This window comes from Takifugu flavidus, chromosome 20 (assembly GCF_003711565.1).
Source record: "Takifugu flavidus isolate HTHZ2018 chromosome 20, ASM371156v2, whole genome shotgun sequence".
Classification (NCBI taxonomy): domain Eukaryota; kingdom Metazoa; phylum Chordata; class Actinopteri; order Tetraodontiformes; family Tetraodontidae; genus Takifugu; species Takifugu flavidus.
Window position 1 is genome coordinate 5,321,233 of NC_079539.1, and position 26,383 is coordinate 5,347,615.

Here is a 26,383-nt window from a genome sequence, read left to right on the forward strand (position 1 = left end):
GCCGGAGATCAACCTGGACGCGGGTGTGCATCTCTGCACACCGTGACCTTGGGTTTGCTTTCGGCTCAAAGAGCGTCTGAATGAAACAAGGCGCGCTCGGCTTCCAGACTGAGAAAAAGGCGCACCATCTTCCGCCCCCCTCCCCCCCTCTTTTTAATATTACAGTCACGCAGCGTTGCTCAGATTTGTGGCGAGCCATGAAGGATGGGTTTGTTTTTCTCTCGCTCGTTGCTCGCGTCAGGCGCGTTATTGTAATTTAAAATCAGAACAATCGCATGCGGTTCATCTAATCCTCCAGCATTATTTCGGATGGATCCCGTCGTTGGTTTGGGACATTGCGGGTTTGTGTAGTGAAGCGCACCAAAACCGATCCGGGCGTTGCGCGATTCCGCAACGGAAACGCTTCGAGGCGCAAAAACAAGAACCGTTTTGGCGCAACTGCCGCGGGGTCACGGCGGATTCGCGGCTCAGGTCACAGAAGTCGATCCGTCGCGATGTTTCTCATTCAGCAGCAATGATGCTGCGGGCTGAGAGCAGCGCGGTCAAACGGTGATGGACGACGTCCCCTCTGGCGCGTACGCGACCCCGGCGCTCCCGGTCCTGAATGCGGCGGAAAGAGACACCTAATCGGGTGTCATCCTCAGCCCTGGATGCTGCGCCGAAAGAAGGCATACGCCGACACGTCGTCGGGCAAAGATATACTCGGCAATAGGTCTCTTTGCTTTATATTTATTTGTGCATTCGGACTGGTCACCTTAATACAGCAGATTCTTTCTGGCAAAAACTACATTAAGAGGTAAGTGGTCTTCGTTACCCAATGTAAAGAAAAGATTCAGTCTCACATGGGTGATGATTTGAGCAAAAAAGAAAAAGAAAAGATCATCAGTAGCACATGTCAGGATGCCCGGGGAAAACAAGCTTTAATGGCTGCAAAGAACAATAGCAATTAATCATCCATCTTTTTTCCCAGTGGCATAGATGCAATTTCCAATTTCCATTGAATTCTGTTGATATTTTCTGGAAAAGAAGCATCACATCCATGCCATACACAGTGCCCCACCGGTGTATGGTGATGTTCTCCCTTTGTTTTGTTTTTTCTCCCCGCAAAAAATCTTTGGTTGTTTTTTCAGTTTTCAGCCTTCTTGACTGGTCTTACCCTACATCTTACAGAGGCAGCACAGAATCCTAAATGCAGACCAAAGCGATAAGTGCAGATCAGATGAGAAAAGATGGAACGGAATTTCTCATCGGCGCCTGTTAAATTATTCAGTGACGGAGGCTACTCAGTGAACACGCGGCCACTGCAGAGGCAGCTTTTATAAGCCCTCTGCAACACACGGCTTCAACGTCAACTGTCGGACTAAACCTCAAAGCCGTTCCTTTAATCACAGCCCCGGTTTCTCTGAGCTCAGATGCCACAGTGAGGCGAGCAGATGCTGAGAATCAGGGATTTTTGATCTCCAGGAATGTCACAGAACAAAGAAAACTTCCCAGCATGTGTTTACATCAAAGCCAACGTCGAGCGTGTGTACAGTTTGGGCGCTGACGCCTCCTCTGCTGCCCCTGCTGGGCTGTCTGATGGTGCCCAGCGTGGATTCATGGCATCCCGACCTTCTCTACAGTGGGATGCATGAATCCAGACCTGCACACTCACTTGTACCCTGATGCTGCTGCGCTAAAACCCAGGAGATAGAGTGGGGCTCGAGGTGCTGGGGGGTGGGGGGGTCTGGCTCAGCGGCAGCCATTTTGCTCCAGTCTGTCTGCACACACACCTCAGTGCAAGTGGGGGAGCATCGGGAGAGAGGGCGAAATGACTATTTTTGCATGTGTGTGCTTGTGTGTGTGAGATGCAGAAATAGAGGGAAGAACTGAGAAAACAAGCGTGAGGAAACTGGGAGGGAGAGGAGATGATTGTGTGTGTACAGTATGGCCATCTCACATCAGCAGACGCCAAGGGAGGCCTAAACCAAACGCTGGGGGATTCCTATTAACCTCCTGCTGGAATGGCTCCTATTTCTTTGAGACGACACCAGGGTGTCATATGAATCAGCTTGAGTGTTTTAACTCACATCCGGCTGATGTGAGAGAGCATCTCAGGGGAGTTCCTGGTGCGATCCGAGGGAGCGACACACTTTTTTGTTGAAGGAAGACAAATAAATGTTCATCTCTGTTTGACTTAAAGAGGGTGACATCTAAAAATACTCGTGACCGCAGAGAGCTGCACCCCAGGCGCTTGGCTGAAAATGGGCCCATCGGCTTGGAAGTGAAGGATTTAAAAAAGAAAAATTGTTAAGCTGCAGGTACATTTTAATCTCTGAAGTTTTTGTCATCAAAAAAAAAAGAAGAGCCGTACGAACCGCCGTGGTATATGCAAACGATAGGTTGGCAGAAATGATCAAATGGATTTGTAATTCCTTTTCAACCATCAATACGTCCTGAATCTGGCTGCCGTCCATGACAGATGCTTCAGGCCAGATTTGAGCACATTAACGCTTGAGAACAACTTTTTGCAGGCTGTTTATCTCAGCTAATGCTTAGATTAGTGCCCAAAACTGTTTAGTTTAGCATCCAAGACTGAATTAGTGGGATGAAAATGGACTTTAAATGTATCAAGTGAACATAATGTGTAGGGATGGGAGCTAGAGGTATAGTGAGATTAAAATGTTGGGTGTTATTTCAACCACTTTGCATCATAATTTAAGATCAACTCGATGACTGCGGAAAGATTCTGTTTGGATGGTTGATGTTCTGGTTGTGGTGCCGGCCTGCAGCCACTTACAGACAAGAAAATCAGAGCTGAGTGTCAGTGAGGGGGTGTAGGGAGCTGAATAAAGCAACAGACCAGCATTTATGAGCTGATTTATAAAATCAAGCTCAAAACTCCCACAGAGCACTCAGAAGTGAATCACTCAAGGTTCTATGCAGCCAGTATCTTCTTTCAGAATGCTAACATTAAAAAGAAAAAAAATACCTGTTGCTTTTTTAATACAAATCCATCCTTTGTACCAGGGAGGCCTTAATTCAACCAAGAAAAGTTTCAAATTAAACTGGATTTAAAAAATAAACAAACTGTAATATCACTTGACAACCAGCAGAGGGTGCTCCCGCTCCTTTGTTTATAATTGGCCTTTATGTCCTTCACAAAGGTGACCTCAGGTGGATGTTAAGGAACTGTTGACCTCATGGCCCCATCATGAGATTGATTCACAGAACCCAGACCCTCTTTCTGAGTGTGCATGTGGTGAACAGGTCAGCATATGTGCTGTCCAGTTCATCCCCACACACACAGAGCTAATGTATTTAGGTGAAATGGGATTACGGAGGGAAGCGTATCGCCTTGTGGGGGCTCTCTGAGGACTTCTGGTTCAGCTTCAGCAGAGCAGTGATGTCAGAGCTCCCCTGTTTAGATGCACAGTCAATGAGCCAGCCTCTGAAACAGCAGATAATTCATTCTAATCAAGTTTGGTGTCATTTATTGACTGTTTTTCTTTAGCCAAAAAGCAGGTCCAGCCTGTTGTGTGTGTGTGTGTGTGTTTGTGTGTGTGCAAATTTGAGTTTTTGTGAGAAAAGACATGGAGCTTGGATCAATGGACAAATAAATCCCTCATAAACTGACTCATTTTCTTGCTAGTGCACAACAGTTTAGCCGACTCAAAGGGGACGAGACAGGAAATTGGACGGGTCCCGTCAATTTCTCGGATGACGGATCTCTGAAGCCGGCCAGAAACGGAAGGAAAAGGTACCTCTCCGTAAACTAACTGCACTGCAACACCTCTGAGAAAAGGGAGTGTGAGAGAGACAGCTAGAGAACACAAGTTTCAGATCCATTGTAGTGTGGACCCAGCCCTGCATGCATGGACTGGGCTGCTGATAGCAACAGGTGCTACAGACAGAACACAAGCTGCAGCATAAATGCCATTTTATTCTGAAATCAGCAGGTTTAGGAAGTGAGTAGGGCTGGTGATGCCGCGGGACTACGTCACACATTTAACTCTAACTTAACCTGTCTGCATGTTGACAGATGTTTCCGTCAGAATTTTCAGCCAGATTCACAGATCTCCGTAATAGTCACACCCTGCCTAGCCGATATTCAGAAGAAAAAAAAACGCTCTCACAGGTAGGCCTGTCTGAAGGCATTTTAAGTATTTTCACAGAAACCCAAGAATGCCTCTATATGTTTCATTAGTTTTGAAAGGTACAAACTCTCATGTTTTTGCAGTGGTGGTTGCACTCCAGACTTGCTCTTGCATGTTGTCTTACCCCGTTCACATCGACCCCAGACCCCCCCCCCCCCCCCCCCCCTTCCCCTCTGGGGCGGGTCGTACCGCCTCCTGTTGATGTCCTGGTTTCTCCTCCTTCCTCTGTATTCCCATCCAGCACCCATCTTCCAGATGCCTTGTCCTCTTCCGCCTGTGTGTCTCGTGTTCTGCACCGCTCTGTGTGTGTGCCATGTACATAGTGTGGACGTCCTCCCTGCTCCCCCCTTCCTCCACTTCTCACATCTGCATCGTGTCTCTCTGCGACCCGGATGTTCCTCCTTTCGTGCTACCAGGGTTTTCCTCCAAACCTCCTAATTCTTATTGCACCGAGCAGTCGATGGCAGAATTTACACAATCTGATCTGGACCTGACTGAGCTACACCAGTCAGCACCTAGCTTTCAGCACTGAACCAGCAACACTTGCAGAGGTTTTATCATCTTAGCTAAAGCAAGCACCGACGGTCCCGTTCAACTCTCAGACAGACGATACAAAGCTCCCAACTGCAGTGCCTCGTCAGGAGGATGTAGACAACCAGTTTCACCTCTTATTTGGATGATTCCACCCCAGCATCCGGTTCCTTTAACACATCCTTTCACTGATGTATGCTCTTTCCGTTCTTATCCATTTCTCCATTCCATCCCTCCCAACAGTCATGCGCTGCAATGTCACCCATTTTCCATCATCTATCCTTTCTGTTTGACACGGCCTTCTAACACGTGCACATTGCAGTCGATGCCATTCTAGCATTGAATCCCCTGACCATCCCTAAAACAATACAAGTGAAATGTCCAGATTCAGATGCTCCTTCAGAAGGGTATGTATGGGGTGGTTCCTGTAAATGCAGATGAATTTGATTGGCACCTTTTTTCATAATCTTTAAGCATTTTGCTGTTTGGAAACATGCATTTTCCCACATAAATGTGCAAACAAAACAACAATAAACAGGTAGATTGCATCTATTTGAGGTTTGCTAACATATGTTCAAAGCATTTGTACCAATTTAGAAGCAAAATTGTGTTGTTCCTAATTGTTTCCTAGTGTGTTTCCTTTTCAAATTGTAGAATTAACAGAAAAACTAAATGCAGAGAGACCTCCATCCTAACCGCCTCCATCTGCAAACCCGGTCTCACACACGCATCCAGACGTGCATGCTGTGGACACCTACGAACCCTTTATCCTGCAGAGCCATCCTTACGCACCAAAACGCACCACCACACCGACTGTTGCCATTCCAGTGTGTAAATCCTCAAGGCTTAGAGAAAAACGTCACCCTTAGGTTACGATTACCCGTTTGCATGAACACCCGTGTGTTTCCTGTCCAGAGATCCAGTCGGCATGTACAGTATAAATACACTATGGTACTACAAACAAAACAAATGTGATGTTAAAATCATAGCTAATAAACCACAGCAGTTAAACCAGGCAACATCTTGTCACAATGAACAGTAAAAGCGACGATGTCAGAGGTGTTGGCGCATTCGTTGGTTTAGACTAAGATGGGACAGAATCTGGTGCAAGTGTCCAGTAAAACAGTGTGTTGCTGTCATGTTGTGACTCCTAAAGGTCCAGTCTCGTCTCGTCTGCCATCCGTCACCCAGCAGTGCTACACCTCTTATTATTTCATAGTCAGTCCAGCACATCTTGTCGTCAATATAGCCTCCTTTAGTGGACTTCTGCGTGCGCGGTTTGGCAGACGGTGACTCTGTTTATCTCTTCAGGTATTTGGGGAACTATGATGGTCCCTTTGAGTACAACTCCACCACCTGCAGGGAGCTCAGGCAGGAGATTATGGATGTCAAAGTCCTGACGATGTGAGTCGAAGTTGACGTTGTCCAAACTGTAAGGCGATGCTGCTTCCTGAAGGAGGTCATGTGATTATTTGGTGTTATTTCCAAACCAGAAACAAACTCATCAAGGTCACTGTGGCACCAGATGCTTTTGTAGGATCTGGTTGCATCAAGTTTCAATCAATGTGCAGCCATTAGCCGGCGAGCTCCTTCTACACCCCTCAAAGATCCCGTTGTGCTGATGGCGATCCGAGATGCTCGTCTCCTCGCTTCTTTGAAATCCATCTAATAGACCAGTGAACTTCTGTACCCGTCCCTCAGGCTATCCAGCAATAATGTCAGACAGATGCTCTGAGCCTCGGTGGCCGCGAGCCACATCTGAGAACGCCCTGTCTCCCTGAACGCATCACGTCTCTGCGGCAAATGTCAGTTCGAGGACGTCTATTTGCGGACGTGCTCCAGTAGTCCTGATCAGCGGGTTCAGTGGAGCAGAGCGGGAACGCAGGACTACGGCTGCGAGGACGCGGCGTCTCATTTTCTGAGTCTCTCTGCAGGGTGAAAACCTCGGATCTGTTCGAGAGATGGAGGAACCTGCAGATCTGCAGATGGGAGCAGAACAAGGAGGAGACCAGCAACTTCAAGTATGAGTTCCACACAAATGTCAGGCTCACTACCAGCGCGAGGCTTTTTTTATGATACACTCGTCTCCTTGCTCTTCTCCGCCCGCTGTAGGATGTCTCTGTCCCGCTGCTGCAATGCTCCATCCTTCCTGTTCACCACCAAGAGGAACACCCCCGCGGGCACCAAGCTGCGGTACGAGGTGGACACCAGCGGGATCCTTCCCATCACCGCCGAGGTCTTCAAAATGTTCCCAGATGTGAGTTCTTCCGCTCTGTTGTTGAGCACCCTCCATCCACCCCCCCAGAAGATGATTCCTGTATCCGTCTCCCTCTCCCCCCCCCCCCCCCAGGACATGCCCTACTCCAAATCGCAGTTCAAGAAATGTGCTGTGGTGGGAAACGGCGGCATCATCAAGAACAGCAAATGCGGGAAGGAAATCGACTCTGCGGATTTCGTGTTCAGGTAGTTCCGCTCAAAGGTCGGATCCGGAATCTGAGACACATTTGGACCCTTTGCTGACGGCGTTCTCTGTGCAGGTGCAACATTCCACCCATCAGCGAGAAGTACTCGGCAGACGTGGGCACGAAAACGGACCTGGTGTCAATAAACCCCAGTATTATCACCGAGAGGTAATCAAACATGGCCGAACTCGGTCCTTTGGTCTCTCCGTCCTTGTGATGGTCTCTCACGTCTGCCTCCCTCTGAAGATTTCAGAAGTTGGAAAAATGGCGCCGCCCCTTTTACGAGGTGCTCCAGAACTACGAAAACTCGTCAGCGGTGCTTCCGGCGTTCTACAACACCCGCAACACCGACGTGTCGTTCCGGGTCAAGTACATGCTGGACGACTTCGACTCCCAGAGGGGCGTGTTCTTCTTCCACCCTCAGTACCTCCTCAACGTGCAGCGCTTCTGGGCCGTGCAGGGCGTCCGGGCCAAGCGGCTCAGCAGCGGCCTGATGCTCGTGACCGCTGCCCTAGAGATGTGCGAAGAGGTCCATCTGTACGGTTTCTGGGCGTTTCCCATGAACCCCTCTGGCATCTTCATCACCCACCATTACTACGACAACGTGAAGCCGCGGCCCGGCTTCCACGCCATGCCCCACGAAATATTCAACTTCATTCACATGCACACCCGGGGGATCGTGAACGTGCACACAGGGCAGTGCACGTGAACGCGCAGTGCTCTCCCCGCTTCACCTGTCAGGTGAGAGAGAGCCGAGCTTCCGTGTCAACAGGTCAAAGGTCGTTTGCTTTACTCGCCAACACTCTTTATTAACGTGTTCCTGGAGGACCCGCTACGGTTCTGCTCCACTCTAACCATACGATGCTTGTGTAGGACGTGGAAAGTGTTGCTCATCGTGATGTTGTGAAGTTTTCTAGTGTCTCCACTGTATAGAGGTGTTTTCTTTCTACTTTGCGCTGACGTGGGTGGTAGTGCGGGTGTCTCCGCGTCCTCCTGACGCCTTTTGGGTGCGGCAGCTTTTAATGTGTGTGTAACAAAAAGAGCAAGAGCCTTTAAATGAAGCCAAACCCAAAATGAGAGATAAAAAGATCCAATTCTGACCATACAAATGGTCTCCTTTTGTATTTTCTATTTCCACCAGATCCAAATGATTGCATTTGAAAACGATATCGACCAGGCCTGTTCTTTTTTTAATGGCCTGTTTGAAGGTTTCCTGGGGTTTTTTGCTGGTGAAATCAAAGAGCAGGTTTTGAATAAAAGCCAGGTAATGATTTTACAGCGGCAATTTTACAGCTTTTAGCAAAACAAGGCTGACGTCCAATTGCCAACATCGATGCAGCCTCTCCTGGTCGTCCCAGTCTTAAACCACACTGCCTTACGAGACACCGGTGCACCCATACAGCACATCTGACCTGTCAAACAGGCGTACGCCAGGCTACATCTTAGCTTATCTCTGGAATCAAGTAGCACATCAGACCTTCTATGGTGTCGGGTTCCAGGAGCTGTTGTTAGCTTATATTCTACTTGAACAGCTGAAGTCATCCATAATCACGTGACGCTCTGCATGACGACTCTGTGTTTGGCTTTGTGTGTGCCTGCTTCAGTGGTCACTGAGATATGTTTACACTTCGACGGAAGTCCACAGTGCTTTTTTGGAAATATATATACACACACAGACCTTTTCACGGTGGATTTTTCCACTGTTTGGAGACGGGAAGGATCGAAGACGGTTGCTGCGCTTTTCTAAATTCCTCCCTACCCTTTGAACCCTGAGCACTCTTTGCATTATAGCACCACGGATGTGTGAAATTTTTTACTCGTTTCTTTTTGTTGTACGCTGTAAAGCGAGTCGAAGAGGCCATAGATTTATGTTATTTCTGTCCTCTTTCCACGCTTCCTCACCTTTAATGGCTGATTTCATCTCCTATAAGATCCAAAAGTACATTTAAAAAATCCACATGTCCACCGGAAACCTTTTGACTTGGTCCAAATTGTTCTACAAACTCAACCGAAAAGGATGGAAATTACGAGAAAGGAAGCTGATATATATTCTTATGTGATCTTTCTTTATACTGTTATTGTGTTTGTAAATAAACTTGTTTGAATTTTCGCACGTGTCTTTGTCTTTCGGTCCATTTGAATTATTGATAGCATAAATAGCCTCGCCGCAGATGACAAGCGCTGGTTAGCTGTCTCAGTTTAGACCAGTTTGTCAAATTAACTCATTAAATAAAGGTGCAGTCAGCACTTCAATAATTCAGCGGCAGCAGGTGTCGATGGCGTCTCGGTGCTCGGTAGAAGATGACCGACGTGTTGGAGATTAGATGTGACCGGTGCTGCAACTGCTGAGCTCTTCATGCTGACAGCAAAGCTGAGACGTTAGAGGTCAGCGTGAAGGGGTGGAGGAGACAGTTTTTTAGAGTTTAGCAGGATCTTGTCCACCCAGGGATGGAGGCTTCTGCATCGACTGGATTGCTGGGGATGAAATATAACGTGTTTATATGCTGTAGTTATAATTCTTCAGCATGGTGGATCAAATGGCATTTGACTCCAGTGCACGCTGGGTAATGTGATGTTGAAAGATCAATATGGCCAAACTCTGCCCTCCGAGGTGCCGACAATATCAGGTGTCGGGTGGCAGCAATAAAGCTAATGGGGATAAATTGCTTCCCAGTCAAGAGCAGATGTGTGATAGAGAGCCTGCAAAGAGGAATTTGTGTTTGGCAGGTGAAGCACAAGCAATAAAATATCAAATAATGACCGCGTATCTTGCAATCATTGCACCAGTAGATACATCGGACAGAGCTAAAACTAGTTCCATTTCTGTGGTTGCGGCTAATCTAAGAATCTGCTAGCCTTAAATCCTCATCTGAGTCTTCAACACGTTTCATGTCAGTCTCACATGAGTCTAAACTTGTACAACATTCTATCCAGCTAGCTTAACACAAGAAGTGTCAGAAATCAGGCTCCTGTTCACTATAGAGTACACTAACTAGAATGCACTGTATGTATTGTCCAAATGTTCATTGGGGATCGCTCTGTACTGTTTAGTACGCTCAGTGCATCCCATAATGCATTGTGAAAAGTAGTCTCCAACCGATGCTCCACAACCAAGCAACAGATCCTATCATCCTTTGCAGACGCACACAAGAAGAATGATGTTACATAATTAATTAATAATCCCACACATGTGTGAAGCAACTTCCTCCTCCCTCCATGTTACTGGCATAGAAGACAGGAAGTTGTGCTCCTCCATCTTGGGCCTTTCTACATACACACGATCTGATGAAAAAAACATCTTTTTGCCGCCAGTGGTTGTAAACAAATAGATCCGATCCTCTGCGAGCGCATGCCCGCCAGCGTCCCCCAGTGTCCGTGTGACTGCGGGTAAAAGCGAGATGCCCCCGGCCCGTAAAGCGATCCCAACGCCATGAATAATGGAGGCCGTCGTGGCAGAGGGGATAAGTTCTCTGTGGAAGGCTCCTTTTTCACAGGGCTTTCTCCCGCCGGTCACGTGAGCGCCGAGGTGACACTAATGTTTCATGAGCAGTGTCGCGCTCAAGACGACATGTCCTGACGGTTTCCTCGTGGCCCCGGTGTGTATACCTGCCCTGAACCCAGAGCCTCACCGCAGGGTCAGATGAGTTGTCTTACACGATTAGAAACCGAAGGCAGCGATTACGAAACTAAAGGCTGGGGAAGCAGATAAATAAAAGATGCCGTCTAAACAGAAGAAATCCGCAGCTTCAGAGGAAACTGAAGAGGTTGATGACGAAGTAGGAGAAACAGAGCCAAAGTTAGAGGAGAGCGGCGGTGCCGTGACCCCCGGGGACGCCGCAAAAGGAGAGAAGAGTCAGAAGAAACCCAAACGCACCGAGGAGCGGGAGGGGAAAGACAAGAAAGAGGGTGAGAAAGCAAAAGAGAAAAAGAAGAAAAAGAAACCAGATGGCAACAACAAAAGCCGAGAGGACGAGCAAAATAACAATGACCTGACCGGGGATTCCAAAAAGGAGGAGTTGACGAGGGAAGGAAGCAAGGAAGCAAAGGAGGAAAAGAGAAAGAACAAGAAGAAGAGGACTTCTGAGGAGAGCCCAACCAAGGAGGAGGAGATGGGATCCAAGGATAAGAGGTCGAAAGATGCCAAGAAGAAGAAGTCTCACAATGAAGATGATGACGAGGAGCCCTTGACCGAGGCGCAGGAGGAGGAAGACTCCAAGAAGAAGAAGAAGAAGAAGGCAAAGAAGGGATCGGCAGACAGCGATGAAGACAAAAAGAAAAAGGGGAAAAAATCCAAAAATAAGCAGGTGGACTATGGAGCTCTGTACCAGAAGGAGCTGTTGGAGTATCACACAGATTCATCTGATGGGTACGAGGATGAGTACTTCAAAAAGAAAGGTGAGAAGAAGAGACAAAGCTTTCGTTAGGGTTTCATTTTCACATCATTTGTGTGTTGAGGTGGACTCTAATCTGGCCTACAGGCTTACGTAGTGGGCCGGGGGTCCCTCTGGCTTTGAGCTCAGCCAAACCCAGGTAGACTAGAGCTGTTGCTGGTGGGCCCAGGCTGAGGGGCTGAGGGAACCTCCAGGTGCCTGGAAACCTTCATTTAACCTAAAACTTTAGCTGAAATCTTGGTTGGGACGCTTCAAATATCACATCAATGTAATCATTCAACTTTGTCTCTACTTCATAACTGATAATGTGTTGTGGTCTGGGCCCAGTCCAGCTCTGAAACTTTGTTCGGACTGCAGGTAAATTACATTTGTTCCTCTTTAATGCGTGATTACGTTTGAGTTATGTGTCCTGCTTGGGTCGCTGTATATTTGATTTTAAATGGTCTATTCCTGTCCAGGCTTTTAAAACTCAATTTAGATCTACTGTACTGGCAGAAGCAGCCTTAGGCCACATGAACAGTGATCCAAATGGATCAAAAGACAGAAGCAACATTTCCCAGATGCATGAATCCTTCCCTGGCCTCTGGTCCAGGTCTCTGGAAGCGCCGGAAGTTTATCAAGCGCCTGTCTGATGCTATCAGCCCTCTGTTTCCCCCTAACCCGATCGGCTCACGGTTATCAAGTCAGATTTGTGTCTCCTTTCCTTCACGTGGATAATTTTTGGTGTCTTTTCTGCCCACTCGCGTCTCCTTTATTCGGAAACTTTGACCCAGAGTCACGGAGAGAAGGTCAGGATGCAAAAGCAGATGACTGAGGTATTCAGACAAGAGGTGTGCAGGGCGACATCACAGCAGCAACAGTCTGGTAGACAAGAAGGATCGAAGAGCTGATTTTTTAAAACCACTAAACAGCTGAGGTGCTTACATCTAAACCACTCGACAGCAGCACTCTCTGGCTAACAGTGAGATGCAGCTGTGAAACATGAGAGATGTTTGGCCGACGCTTCGGTCTAGACGTGGAATCGCGGCAGATTTGCCGCATTGAATTCCCCGGCAACAATGGCCGCATTGAAACGCGACGCCGCGATGTTTTGAGGCCGTCGCTCACCGCCCGTCTCCAATCTGCTGAACAAAATTCAGAAATTGTCTGAGTGTCTCTCGCCTCTTCCCCAGTTTACGAGGTGGTCACGGTCACCGGTGACGTGAAGGGAGCTGGGACGGACGCAAACGTGTTTGTCACCCTTTTTGGGGAGTTCGGCGTCACCCCCAAGATTCACTTGGCCAGCAAGTAAGAAGCATAATTTCACATTAGACATGTCGTCTACCAGTCTCATCCATTCAATAAATACGGTTATTCGCACTGTTTAAATGCCACCTGTAACATTTGATCTGTTTTTATTCCTCCCTGATCCTTCAGCACAGAAAAGAGGTATTTCCCCATCTACCAAATCAAGTTTAGGAATAACTGCTAGTGTTGGGTTGGGTTGTGCCTATACCACTGTATGAGAGATCATTCCTGCTTAATCGGGATTCAAAAGTAGAATCTTGCACGCAGATGATGATATTAAATACAGTATAATGATATGAACCAGAAAACTTCTCTCCCCTTTTTCTGGGAGAAAGCGTGTGTGTATTCTCGGGAATGTCTCTTTTATACAGTCCTAAAGTAACGGACACGGAATATCTGGAGTAAGGAGGAACTGTGTGACATGGCTGGTCTTCGTCTCCATTCATGGGTAAATGAGAGAAGACCACCATGTCATTGTCTGATGATCGAATGGCTCTCGGGGGGGTGTTATCGGAGGAGGGCCCCCTTTTATCCCCACACACTGATCGACAGGTCGGGTCGAGGAGAAGATGAGTTACTGTCCCATAGTGCTGCCCAGCTAAAGGAAGGCTATCCTGTTTTCAATCTTGAAAGATCCAGGAGTTCCTACTTACTCCACTGGGCGGTCCTGCCTGTATCGTGAGACGACTGGTAAAACACCAGTATGATACAGGTAATTGCAACCTTATTGAACAGTTGGGACACCTTGGAGTTGTCAGCTCTTTGGAAATTCAGTGTGATTCCACCTAATTTAGATTGCATGAATTCCAAAGTTTGCACGGGTTTGGCTTCTTAACCTGTCGAGCGCCCCCTACAGGTGATGCAGGGGAAGGCGCTGCTGTGTGCGGGCCTGCATTTTCGCAGTAGATCAGAAACAAGGGAAGGAAAAGAATATAATGCTCACCCACCAATTCTCTGCCCCTCTCACACCTGCCGTGTCCCCTCGACTTTCAGGAGCAGAACTGCATTTGAGAAGAACAAGACGGACGTGTTTCGCATCAAAACACACAATGTGGGGCCTCTGAAAAAACTGAGGTACTGCACAGCAAACTGACAAATCTCAGATGCAAACAAACACCCAGAACCACACTGAAATGAGCACTGCTCTGCACCGTCACTGAGACGTGCAGTTTAGAAATGCTGCCTTTTTATGTGCGTATAACCACAACGCACAGAATTGTTGCTGACAGCGTCACAGCTTACGCTTCATTTGCACCTCAAATTGGATGAGAGCAGCTTAGAGAGAAGATCCCAAAACCTGCATCAAGTGTTTGATCCAGTGTCAGGAGCTTAGCGCCCATCTGTTGCTGTGAGATTAAAACAGATGCTGAATGAAATGGGAAAATCTGACCCTGCAGCTGTTTGTTAAGACTGGAGACAGAAATCTGGGCCTCTGTCGTCCCCGCAGGATCGAGCACGACAACACGGGGATGAATGCCAGCTGGTTCCTGGACAGGGTGGTGGTGACCGACATGAACCGGCCTCACCTGCGCTTCTATTTCGCCTGCAACAACTGGATGAGTCGGGAGGAGGGGGACAACCTGTATGTCAGAGACCTGCTGGGCAGCTTGAACCCCATGGACGTCCCGAAATGTAGCCAGAGCGAATCGGAGCAAAGAAAGTGGAAGTGGAAAATGCCCAAAATCAAAGTGTTTGTTTCCGATTTTTGCAGTAAATAAATACATTGTGAGCGTGTTCACCGCCGACATGAAGGGAAGCGGAACCGATGCTGACGTTTTCCTCAACGTGTTCGGCGAGTACGGCGACACGGGTGTGTGTGTGTGTGTGAGGGGGGGGGGTTCCTTTGTGGTCCAAAGCTCTGTTTCTGATCATCTGCTGTTACTGAAGCTTTTTTCCTGCTGTGTGCGTCTGATCTGCGCTGTGAAAGGGGAAAGACGTCTGGACAGCGACAAGGACAACTTCGAACGGGGTTCGGAGGACAAGTTCACCATCGAGTCGCCAAACTTGGGGAGGCTGCGGAAAATCACCATCGGCCACAACAACAGAGGCTCCTCAGCCGGATGGTTCCTGGATAAGGTGCGTTTGGACGTGCACGGGATTTCCACGCACGCAGACGTGCATTTAAAACGAATGGCGTTAATTTCTCTGCAGGTGGTGATTGATGACATGGGGAATAAAGAAGTGTATGAGTTCCCGGTGAACCGCTGGTTCGCCATGGACGAGGACGATGGTAAAATACAGCGAGACATCCTGGTTGGATCCGTGCAACCGATGGGTGAGGAGCACTTCACGCTGGCAACCATCTTGTTGGCAGAGTTTCCTGGAGTGTTTGTGTGACTTTCCTGGTTGTAGGAATCATCTACAACGTGCAAGTGATGACCGGAGACGTGAGGGGGGCCGGCACCAACTCCAAGATCCACATGGTCATGCACGGCTACAAGGGGTTGAAGAACAGCGGCAAAGTCTTCCTAGAGGGCGGCGCGTTCGAGCGGGGCCTCATCGACATTTTCAACGTGGAGATCTGCGCGCTGATCAGCCCTCTTAGCAGGATCACCATCGGGCACGACAATGGGGCGGTCGGCGCCGGATGGTACTGTGAAAAGGTACCACGGTCGTGAGCAAGTTGTTGGCTCCCGCTGCATCAGCCATCATGCACCCATTTCTACCCCCCCTTCCCCCGCAGGTGATCGTGTACTGTCCCTTCACGGGCATCGAGCAGACGTTTCCTTGTGGGATGTGGCTGGACGAGGACGAAGGGGACGGGCTGATCGAGAGAGAGCTGTACGAGATGGTCTCCCTCAGGCAGAAAAAGCAGAAGAGTGAGTGGACCTGGGCAGTTATTTGTTATTAAAAGTTATTAAAACAGTTATTTGTGTGTCGTTCTGTCTTAGAAGTACTGACAAATGCAAGCATGCTTGTTTGTTCCTTCATTTGGGCTCTTGTGCTGCAGAGTATCCGTGGTCCCTGTGGATCTGGACGTCAGATGTGAAGGGTGCAGGGACGGACGCTCAGGTGTTCCTGCAGATCTACGGAGAGAAGGGCAAGTCCGACGAGATCAAACTGGAGAACAACTCAGACAGCTTTGAACAGGCCCAGCTGGATAAATTCATGGTGAGCCCAAATCCAGCACATTAGTGCACCAAGGAAGTGACATTAACCTCTGCTGGTCCTGGTGTCCATCTCTGTGGGGACGGATGTAGATAGAAATGCCAGATGTGGGGAAACTGCTGAAGCTGCGCATCTGGCATGAGAAGAGACACCCTTTCTCCGGTTGGCACTTAGCAAAGGTGAGGGTTCAATTACTTATTTACGCTGCTGGATCATTAACTACAACTAAAATGGCCTCTGTAGGAATTCCTGAAGGTAAAGACATGCGCGTGACACGACTCTCTGCAGGTCACTTTGCTGAAAACCTTGACGATGGAGAAATATTCCTTTCAGTGCGGCCGCTGGCTGGATGTGAACGAAGACGACAATGAGATCATCCGAGAGCTTCCGGCTGCTGGAGCGCTCGTCGCTGAGCCGCTGCCCTGTGAGAAATGTCCGGTCAGCTCGCCCAGCTCGAGCGCAGTCACGCGTGAATCTGTCGTCCTTTGTCCGTTTCAGTGATAAAGTACCGCGTCACCATTTGCACCGGCAACGTGAGCGGCGGCGGCACCGACGCCAGCGTCTTCCTCAATGTTATCGGTGACCTGGGGGACACGGGGGAGCGCCTCATGATTATGAGCAAGAACAATGTCAACAAATTTGAAAAGGGCAACGTGAGGTCATCCCCAATCAGCCCAGGAAATTAGCTTGATTCTAGAAAAAGGTGCGCATTTGACCCTTTTTTCTCTTCCTCTGTCCTCCAGCACGACGAGTTCCTCATTGAGTCCGTGTCCCTGGGCCAGGTACGCAGGGTGCGTGTTGGTCACGATGGTCGGGGGGGAGGCTGTGGCTGGTTCCTTGACAAAGTGATGGTCAGGGAGGAAGGCCAGCCCGAGTCTTCGGCTATCGAGTTCCCCTGTTTTAGGCAAGGCAACTGTAGTTTTTATAAATCGAAAGGAATAATTGTCCCGTCTATAAAACTACAGGTTATTTCTGTGTGCATCCTCACATATCAGTGACGCTATTAAGTGTTTTTGAACAGATATGGTTTAAATGTGGTCGTGAAGGACGTGAGTGAAGAGAAACGGGAGGGAAAATTAGTCAAATGGATTAAAACGAACCTCTAGCTGGATGCCAGAATCAAAAAAATCCCTCATCAGGATGCTACATAACGTTTTGTCTAACATCTACACATTAGGGAGGTTTTTCATGGGAAAAAAGACATTTATGGAGTTGCAATAATGATGTAGTTAACTACTGAGCGTTGCTTTCTGACAGTGATTTAATGCAGCCAAACGTAGTTATGTAATAATGTAATAATAAAAAGCATAACAGATGGGGAGGGAGGTGAACAAAGACTAAAAATATGGCAAGAAAGAAGACAGAAAACACTGCAATGTTGAGGCAAATGAGGAGGAATCGCTTGGAATAAACACACCAGGGATTACGAGACAGGTACACAGAGATTAGAGCATTAAAAGCTATGCTGATAGAGGAATTTACATATAACTTAAGATAGGTAGCATTTGTCTGTGAAAGACTCCAGACAGGTAGAGCCCCGTGTAGTGTTTCCACTGTCCAGGCCGGATTTATTGATAGGAAAAAGTAGAAATGACTGGATTTCTTCCAAGACGTTTTCAATATTCCTGTAAATGTTCCTTTTTTTAAATAAACGATTAGGATAGTGTTTTAAAAGGACTATACACTGTAAAGTAATTAAGTAATCACGGAGAAGTGCGATGGTTTTTCTGCAGGTGGCTGGATCATAACGAGGACGACGGACAGATTGTCCGTGAATTAGTGCCAGCAGGAGACGGCCTGCGTCTCTTCAGTAAGTGTGTATCAAAGCCAAAACGTTTCATTTTAATATTTCCAGCCCAATGAACGCTCCGTTTTTGATCGACAAGATGTCAGCTACCACATAGCGATCAAGACAGGCAGTGTGAACGGAGCCAGCTCGGACTCCAGGGTGTTCGTGAAGCTGTATGGCGAGAAGGGCGACACCAACAAGATGACACTCGCTGTTTCCGACAATGACCTCAGGAACTACTTTGAGACCGGACGCACTGACATCTTCACCATCGAGACCTCTGACATTGGGCAGGTGAGCCTTGGGCGTCTATCTCTGTGTCCTTTCTTTGTTGCATCCTCATAAGTCCTCCCTGCTTACAGATCCGTCGTCTTCTGATTGGCCACACTAACGAGGGGTTGCGAGCTGGATGGTTCCTGGACAGCGTGCAGATCTTGGTCCCTGTCCACGGGATGCAGTACATGTTCCCGAGCCACCGCTGGCTCTGCAAAGATGAGGCTGATGGAAAAGTGGAGGTGGAGCTGTATCCCAGCGAGATCCTGGACATCGAGAAGTGTAATGGACGATGTTAGAGGCCACTCCAACCAGGCAGCCGGTGAAAGTGTCCTCTTCTTCCACAGTGATAAACTACGAGGTAACCGTGGTAACAGGCGACGTGCGGACCGCTGGCACCAACGCCAACGTTTCCTGCCAGCTGTATGGAGAGGAGGGAAAAAGTGAAGTTCTGGCCCTCAGAAGTCGCTCCAACAACTTTGAACGTGGCACGACTGAGATATTCAAGGTCTGTAAAACGCCCGTGTCGTCCCGACCCAAAAGAGATTTAGGTTTGACCCCTGCTTTCATAACTGGAACTACAGCTCGAGGCTCACGATGTCGGTAAGCTCTACAAGATCCGCATCTGCCATGACGGCAAGGGCATCGCAGATGGCTGGTTCCTGGACACGGTGGACATCAAGAGACTGACGACGGCAATGGTGCAGGTGGAGGTGAAGAAGGAGGACACCAAGAAAGACAAGAAGAAGGACAAGAAGAAGAAGAAGAAAGATGAGGAAGAGGACGTGGAGGTGGTGGAGGAGCTCCGGGAAGTGGTGGAGACATTCACGTTCCCTTGCAACCGCTGGCTGGCGAGGGACGAGGAAGACGGGGAGATGGTGGTGGAGCTGCTGACTGAGGACAACGAAGACCTGGAGGGTGAGAGAGGCCCAGGAGCGGGGGTGATTGTAGCCTGGGGGTGCGTGTGTGTAGATGGGTTGTTTTAAGAGGTGAGATCTTGTGTAAATGTGCACGCTCTCCACGTGTTGTCCTTATAGTGAACTCATATGAGGTCCACGTGTTTACCGGGACCATGTGGGGGGCGGGGACGGATGCCAACGTCTACATCACCGTCTACGGAGAGATTGGCGATACGGGCGAGCGACGCCTGAGGAAATCCAACAACCTCAACAAGTTCGAGAAAGGCCAGGTAAAGGAGAAAGAACTGTTTTTGTGGGTAACAAAATGTTGTTGAGCATTGTTGAACATTAACATTACGTTTTCTTGGCTGCAACATATGAAACACAAGTGTTCATTTTACTATCTTTAGTTCGTTTGTTTGTTTTTTATTCCAAAACCTCTGTGAGCTCTACATGGTTTTGATTATCACTGATCCTCTTTACTGGATACTAACGAGCCTCGCAGCTTGATTAAATCCATAATTAAAGAGGTTCCTGTGCACTGCTAACTTTAGACGTGACATTTCTGGCCACTCTATATCTGCACGATCCAGGAGGATGTTTTCAGTATCTCTGCAGTCGACCTGGGCGCCCTGAAGAAACTCAGAATCCGGCACGACAACAGCCAGGCCAGTGCAGGCTGGTTTTTGGATAGAGTGGAAATCATCGACGACAAAGACGAGACGACGTAAGCCACCGTGCACGGTGCTGTATAGGCATGAAATAACTGCTGCTGCTGTCAGGCGCTCATCAAACAGGACTTAGAGCGCCCCTCTGTGTTCACAAATGGTACTACGTATGTGTTAATTCCATACTATTTAAGGGCTGTACTTTGTTTAGATATTTCTTCCCGTGTAAACGCTGGCTCGCTATTGACGAGGACGATGGGCAGCTTGCCAGGGAGCTGGTTCCTGTGGATGAAGCCTTTATGAGGAAAGGTGGCGATGATGAAGAAGACTCCGAAGCGACGCTTGGCCTGGAACAGAAAGGTGAATCAGAGACCAGACCTCTGTGCTGCTGAGCTTTAGAACACATATTTAGATGAAGCTTTTTACTTTGTTCCAGCCATGTCAACCACATACACGGTGAGGATAAAAACCGGGGACAAAAAGTACGCAGGTACTGATGCTGACGTCTTTATGATCCTGTACGGCACCAAGGATGATACAGGTCAAACACACTCCCATCATGCATTTGCGCCTGTGTCCGTGTGTCTATGAAATAAATGCTCTGCGATGTACCCATCTCTAGGGATTATTAACCTGAAGGCCTCAAAGACTCACAAGAATAAGTTTGAGCGGGGTATGACCGATGAGTTCACAGTGGAAGCTGTGGACATCGGGCCGCTGAAGAAGCTCCGAATTGGACACGACAAATCGGGTACAGGGTGGGAGGCAGCAGGCCTAGAATAAAAAGCAAAATAAGGCAGACTCATTATCCTGTGTGCGATTTGTAATTTGTGGGGACTGGTTTAACAGGAGGATCTGCGGGCTGGTTCCTGGACTGGGTGGAGATCGATGCTCCATCTCTTGGACAAAAACTACACTTCCCATGTGGGCGCTGGTTGGATAAAGGAGAGGATGATGGGGCCATTGTCAGGGACCTTTTCCCTAATGCCCTTCAGACTGAGCTGTACACCCCATGTGAGTGCACGATCATCTGCCCGGAGGGCGACTGGTGTGAGCACAACTGGTCTTTTAATGCATTTTGCAGTCGTCCCCTACGAAATTAAAGTCTTCACAAGCGACGTCTTTGGAGCTGGCACGGATGCGGACGTCTTCATTGTACTGTACGGGCGAAACGCAGTGTGCACGCAGCAGAAGTCTCTGTGCGTCAACAAGAGGGAGAGGAGGATGTACTTTGAAAGAAGAGCTGAGGACATGTTCATTGTGGAGGTGCAGCAGCAGTAACGGGGCGACAAACGCGTCAAACTGCGGGTGAAGGTGTGAACGGCAATGTCTTGTGTTTGGTGCACAGCTGGCAGATGTGGGAGATGTGATTGAGAAGATCCGTATTGGCCACGACAACCGCGGCACGAACCCGGGCTGGCACCTGGACAGAGTGGAGATCAGACGGCTGCTCAGGAAGGGAAAGGTAGAGGAGGAAGAGTCTCAGTTCTTTATCAGCTGTCCTGAAAGGATCGGCAATATCAGAAGGTTCTCTGCATTTTAACATTCAAAATACTCAAAATTCAGGCAAAAACTGTTTTGTGTAGCCTTTGCAACACTTTAAAACTCTGACGATTGCCACTCTTGGTCAGCAGGGGGAGATGTTCTCTCTCAAGCTAAAAGAGGGTGGTGCAGCTCTGACAATCAGACACAGTCTCATCTCTCCTCTCTTCTCTGTAGGGGTCAGAGACGGTCATCTTCCCCTGCGAGCGTTGGCTCGCCAAGTCAGAGGACGACGGAGAAACGGTGAGAGAGCTGATGCCGTCTGACATCATCATCGAGAAACTGTCACGTGACGGAAACCTGAAAGTGACTGAGGTGGAGGTGGAAGATGCCCTGGAGAGTATGTGCACCTCCCCTTCTCCTTCACGGGGCATCAAACCCACTTTTATATCCTAGATTGTACCAAACAATGTGTCTGAGATCATCTCCTCCTCTGCAGCTCACACTTACAAAGTGTCGGTGATGACGGGTGACGTGTATGGAGCCGGCACCGACGCCAACGTCTTCCTCACCATTTACGGGGACCAAGGGGACACGGGGGAGAGGAAACTGAGAAAGTCTGAGACAAACAGCAACAAGTTTGAACGAGGCTCCGTAAGAACGCGCCCGCCCCTGCTGCCATTTTTGTCTCGCAAAAACACATCAATAAAAACTTGTGTCTTCTCTGTCCAGGTGGACAAGTTCACCATAGAGGCTGTGGACCTGGGACAGGTTTTCAAAATCAGGATCCGCCATGACAACAGTATGATGCATGCTGACTGGTACCTGGACCAGGTGGAGGTCGTCGACGAAGACTCGGAGGAAGTCTTCCTCTTCTTATGTGAACGCTGGCTGTCGAGGAAGAAGGAGGACCGACTCATCGAAAGAGTCTTCTACGTCAAGGTAGGATGAAACAAATACAGTAAGGCACCTAAATCCCTATAGAAACACGCCAAAAGCCTGAATTGCTGGATTTCAGGGTTATGAAGGAGTACGAGAGAGCTTAAACAATAAAAAGAACTCGGCCCCGACAGTGAAGAGCATCGACAGCAACATGAACAAAAAGAGCAAAAAGAAGAAAGAGGAAGACGTTGAGCTGCCGGGTAAGAAAAAACGAAACGAGTGTTCTTCAAGTCTGGTCCCTGTGAATAACGAGGGCCTGCCTTCTTCCAGTCATACCGTACCACATGACCATCTGCACCGGGCTGGAGCGGGACGCCAGCACCACCAGCAGGGCCTATGTGATCATAATCGGGGCCAATCACACGCAGACGCAGAGGTTATGGCTGGACCCGCCGGATGGGAGGAAGGGCTTCGAGGCCGGCTCCCTGGAGAGGTTTGAGTCCCACGGTTCAGATGTGGGTGAGATTAAAAAGGTTGAGGTGAGAGCGGAGGAGGGGGACGGCGCGCAGTAGACGCCTGCGTGTGCACGTAAACCCGCGTGACAGTTGCCTCTTTCCCCGTCTGCAGCTCGGCCATGATGGGGCCACTCCGGAGAGCTGCTGGTTGGTGGATGAGCTGTCCGTTGCCGTGCCAACCAAAGGGGTCAAATACGTCTTTGCCTGCAAGTGCTGGCTGGCCAAAGATCGAGGGGACGGGTTGACTTCCAGGGTGTTTAATGTGCTGGATGCGGAGGCCATTTCCATCTGCAAGAGGGTGTGTAAACATGGCCCAACTGGTCCAAACGTGATGCTGCAGATGAACATACTGAAGCTGAGACCATGGCAGCACGGTCTCTACTGAAGGGTTGCAAAGATACAGAGGAATTTGGGAAAAAGTGAACCTGGGTGTTTCCATTTCAGGTCATTTATGAGGTGACCGTGGTAACGGGGGATGTGCAGAACGCAGGCACAGACACACTGATCTACATGTCTGTGTTCGGGGCCAACGGCAGCACAGAGGAGATGCTGCTGCAGAAGAATGAAGACAGGTAGCCTGTCGACAGCACCAGCGCATCAGATCGACACAGAATATACCCGTGTTAAATGTTTTGACTCACATAAACAGGTTTGAGCGAGGCCAGGAGGACACCTTCAACATGGAGATCGATGACATCGCCCCACTGAGGAAAATAAGGCTTCGCATCGACGGGTCGGGCAGCCGACCCGATTGGTTTCTGGACCAGGTCAGCGCATTGCTCAGCAAAAATGTCATATAAATAAAGAAATAGAGTTGCTGAGGCCAAAGTTCGGTAATCATCGGTGATCATCAAATCATCGTGCTCCTCGTCTGTGTTGGATCACACATTCACACGTGCACACACATCTACCTGTCTCTGGAGGAAGACCGATGATTCGTCCAACCACATAGAGCGAAACGGGGCACATACTAGATTTCCTGGAGAGAGCACGCCGTCCAATAGTCCTCGCCACGCTGTTATTTCTGGCACTGTGTGCGAGCACCGCCTCTTTTCAGTCCGGGAAAGTTTGGGTTCAGTCCTTGACCCGCTGAGGATAACATCGCCGCTCACCTCAGAACTCCGTCTGATGTCTCCGGTCAAAGGCGTTAATGAGACGGGGCGCCTATCCTCTGCGAACCTCTCCTCTGGAGACAGCAAGATGGCTGCAGGGCAGCAGAGCAGTCAGCAACAATGCCAGGCCCTGTCCGTCTGCGCCCACGACGCACCGGCTGCAAACATCTCCTTGACTTGACCTGGCACAGCGCTTTATGTGTTCAGCATGACAAGCAGATGTGCTGCCGTTCTGGGTTTCCCGAACTGTGTATTGAAACGGACACAACGGCGCCTCCGCCAAGCGAAGGACAGCTGGAGCCCGAAACGCCAGATCGCCCTTTGGTGCATTTTTAAGGACTAAACTGTGACAAAGTGACCTTTGTGCTTCCAGGTGATCATGCGTAATCTGAGCTCAGAAGAGGTGTCCGTGTTCACGTATGAGGAGTGGCTGTCCAGGACGCGTGGGCCGAAGAGGACGGTGATCTGTGAGATGGCTGCTGTGGTGGACGAGGAGGTGATGGTGGAGCTCACCACGTACATTATCCAGGTGAAGACCAGCGATAATGCAGGTAGGCTTTCGACACGCTGCGCAGTTTATTTGTAGCTATAAAAGATAAGAAGCTGCATCATGGCTGGAAGAAGAGGACCAGGGGTGGATCCATGCATTCTAGATCTTTCATCTCAGCTTTCCTTGAGGAGATTATTTAAGGATAGTGGGATGCTTCCTGTTTCCTGTTTCTTTACCTCATGTGGTATTTTACTGGTGCCCAAACAAAATAAATAATACTACATCCTTCCTGAGTACTGTAAATGTCAGTTGAATCATTTTTGACGCATTTGACGCACTTTGTTGTTCTTGTGGCTCCATTCTTAAAATGTTTGAATTTTTTGTATTTACTCTAAGTTTACGGGATACGGTTCGTTTCTTGTCTGTGTCCTCAGGGGCCGGCACTGACGCAAACGTGTGGATCATCGTTTTTGGAGAAAATGGAGACTCGGGGACGCTGGCGCTGAAAGAGTGCAACAAGTCCAACAAGTTTGAGCGCAAACAGGTGGACACCTTCCGCTTCCTGGACATCCTCAGCCTGGGGGAGCTTTCCAAAGTACGCATCTGGCACGATAACACAGGTCAGCCACTCAGATGATGTTTTTTTTAGCTCTGTGAAGGATTAACCTGCATGTGTTCCATTAGACGGGTATAAAAATGACTGAGTCATCTACAGGCTGCAAAAACAGTTCCTGCAACGTTTCCTGTCTCCTTTTAATTCTGATCCTGTTATAATAAGGTATCGCTCCAGGATGGCACTTAGAGTATGTTGAAGTAAAGGACGAGATCATGGACAAAACCTTTCGTTTTCCCTGCGATCGCTGGCTGGCGAAGAATGATGATGATGGACAGATAATGAGGGAACTGGCTTGTGCAAACAATGACTACTTAGACCTCGACGAGAAGACCAGTAAGTCCAGAATGTGTTAAAAAACACAAGATTCCAGTTCTGGTTGGTCTGGTTTCATAGAAAACATATAAAAGTGCTGCCAGATTTGTATAAAAATGGAGAAAATGAGGCGCCTGAGAGGGCTGAGATGATGAATTTGATGTGTTTCTACTCTGTCTGAAAGAATACGAAGTTTGTGTCACGACTGGAGACACCAGCGACGCGGAAACCAAAGAAAATGCCTTGATTGTCCTGGAGGGGAAGAAGGGCCAGTCCAAAGAACTTGTGATGGAGAACTCCTCAAAGAAAAAGAGGTTCTTACGGTGAGATGGAGACCTTGGCATGAACGACACCCGGGCCTTGTCCAAAATGATTCGATAGGAAACTAAATTTGTGCTTGTTTTCTAGGGGCAGCGTTGATAAATTTGAGTTTTCCTTCAAGAATCTGGGGGACATTGCTGGTATTTGCCTGGGCCACACCCCCAAGGATGGCAAGAAAGTGAAGGGCGAGGTTTACTGGCACGTGCAGGAGGTCGTCGTCACCGAGAAAGAACTGGGAAACAGGTAAGCTGCTGGAGGTTGAATCAGCTCTTTGGGCCACACAGACAGCAGCTCTTTGTGGTTCCTGTGTCTCCACCTCCAGGTACGTGTTCAGCTGCAACGCCCGCATCCCTCTGTCCCCGAAGAGAGACCAGTTCCTCACGTTTGAGTGCACAAAGTCCATCGAGAGCTTCGCCAGCAAGGCCCGAAGTCTGGTGCCCGTCAAGTACGAGATCATCGTGATCACGGGCGACGAGAAGGGGGCGGGCACGGACGCCAACGTTTTCGTCACCGTCTACGGCTCCAACGGGGACTCGGGCCGGCGCCAGCTGCGGCAGAAGTTTCGCAACCTCTTCGAACGCGGGCGGACGGACAGATTCCTGCTGGAAATGCTGGACATGGGAGAGCTGCAGAAGGTCCGGGTGGAGCACGACAACACGGGCGTGAACCCGGGATGGCTGCTGGATCGGGTGGAAGTCACCAACACGGCCAACGGCGTCACGACCATCTTCCTCGGGGGGAAGTGGTTGGACACCAAAAGGGCCGACGGACACATTTCCAGGGTCCTCTACCCAAAATATTAAAGAATATAGAATTATTATTGATGAAAACTGAACATTTCAGGGAGAGAGAGCTTTAACATCAGCCGCTGAGATGGATTTTTACAGGTTTTTTTAATTTTCTTTATAGTGTAATTTAATATTTAACACGTATGAGACTGAAACTTGTGATAAAACTGGTCAGAAAACTGAATGTGCCATTCTTTATAAACATCAAATCAGGGAGGATTCGCATAGCCGCTTGAATTCTTGTAAAAGATTTACATTTTTTCACCAGAAACAGCAACAGAAATGGAAACATTAAAGTGAATAAAGTTTCTTCAAAAGAGA

At 48.8% G+C, this 26,383-nt stretch overlaps 2 protein-coding genes across 4 annotated transcripts; both read left to right on the forward strand.

Annotated features, from left to right (window-relative positions):
- Positions 1-56: 56 nt before the first annotated feature.
- On the forward strand, positions 57-9,238 carry st8sia5 (ST8 alpha-N-acetyl-neuraminide alpha-2,8-sialyltransferase 5). Of its 3 annotated transcripts, XM_057018736.1 has the most exons (9): positions 57-796; positions 3,632-3,739; positions 4,022-4,117; positions 5,979-6,071; positions 6,602-6,688; positions 6,780-6,924; positions 7,018-7,130; positions 7,205-7,297; positions 7,376-9,238. In XM_057018736.1, the coding sequence occupies exons 1-9, from the start codon at positions 651-653 to the stop codon at positions 7,836-7,838; spliced, it is 1,344 nt and encodes a 447-aa protein (XP_056874716.1). In that variant the 5' UTR covers positions 57-650; the 3' UTR covers positions 7,839-9,238. The 3 variants fall into 3 exon arrangements, with proteins under 3 accessions (XP_056874716.1, XP_056874718.1, XP_056874717.1); XM_057018737.1 differs by lacking the exon at positions 4,022-4,117 and having other exon boundaries at positions 79-796; XM_057018738.1 differs by lacking the exons at positions 3,632-3,739; positions 4,022-4,117 and having other exon boundaries at positions 69-796.
- Positions 9,239-10,845: 1,607 nt separating this feature from the next.
- LOC130517620 (lipoxygenase homology domain-containing protein 1) lies at positions 10,846-26,383 on the forward strand. The gene is made up of 41 exons (XM_057019623.1): positions 10,846-11,524; positions 12,693-12,807; positions 13,801-13,881; positions 14,255-14,439; positions 14,519-14,617; positions 14,735-14,883; positions 14,959-15,082; positions 15,160-15,410; positions 15,491-15,626; positions 15,758-15,918; positions 16,008-16,094; positions 16,204-16,339; positions 16,414-16,568; positions 16,659-16,819; positions 17,649-17,725; positions 17,802-17,998; positions 18,067-18,259; positions 18,325-18,485; positions 18,562-18,895; positions 19,015-19,166; positions 19,470-19,603; positions 19,756-19,904; positions 19,981-20,085; positions 20,167-20,295; positions 20,394-20,558; positions 20,629-20,810; positions 20,893-21,009; positions 21,264-21,426; positions 21,526-21,680; positions 21,759-21,968; positions 22,045-22,168; positions 22,239-22,447; positions 22,536-22,721; positions 22,868-22,995; positions 23,073-23,190; positions 23,909-24,086; positions 24,460-24,645; positions 24,804-24,974; positions 25,138-25,276; positions 25,362-25,517; positions 25,597-26,383. The coding sequence occupies exons 1-41, from the start codon at positions 10,846-10,848 to the stop codon at positions 26,075-26,077; spliced, it is 7,218 nt and encodes a 2,405-aa protein (XP_056875603.1). The 3' UTR covers positions 26,078-26,383.

Excerpts from the sequence above, each read along its gene's own strand:
- st8sia5 (XM_057018736.1), top strand. The coding sequence starts at position 651 with ATGCTGCGCCGAAAGAAGGCATACGCCGACACGTCGTCGGGCAAAGAT. Across the intron at positions 6,072-6,601 it reads GATGTCAAAGTCCTGACGAT|GGTGAAAACCTCGGATCTGT; the intron begins GTGAGTCGAAGT and ends GTCTCTCTGCAG. Across the intron at positions 7,298-7,375 it reads CCCAGTATTATCACCGAGAG|ATTTCAGAAGTTGGAAAAAT; the intron begins GTAATCAAACAT and ends CTCCCTCTGAAG.
- LOC130517620 (XM_057019623.1), top strand. The coding sequence starts at position 10,846 with ATGCCGTCTAAACAGAAGAAATCCGCAGCTTCAGAGGAAACTGAAGAG. Across the intron at positions 12,808-13,800 it reads AAGATTCACTTGGCCAGCAA|GAGCAGAACTGCATTTGAGA; the intron begins GTAAGAAGCATA and ends CTCGACTTTCAG. Across the intron at positions 22,996-23,072 it reads CTGCAGAAGAATGAAGACAG|GTTTGAGCGAGGCCAGGAGG; the intron begins GTAGCCTGTCGA and ends TCACATAAACAG.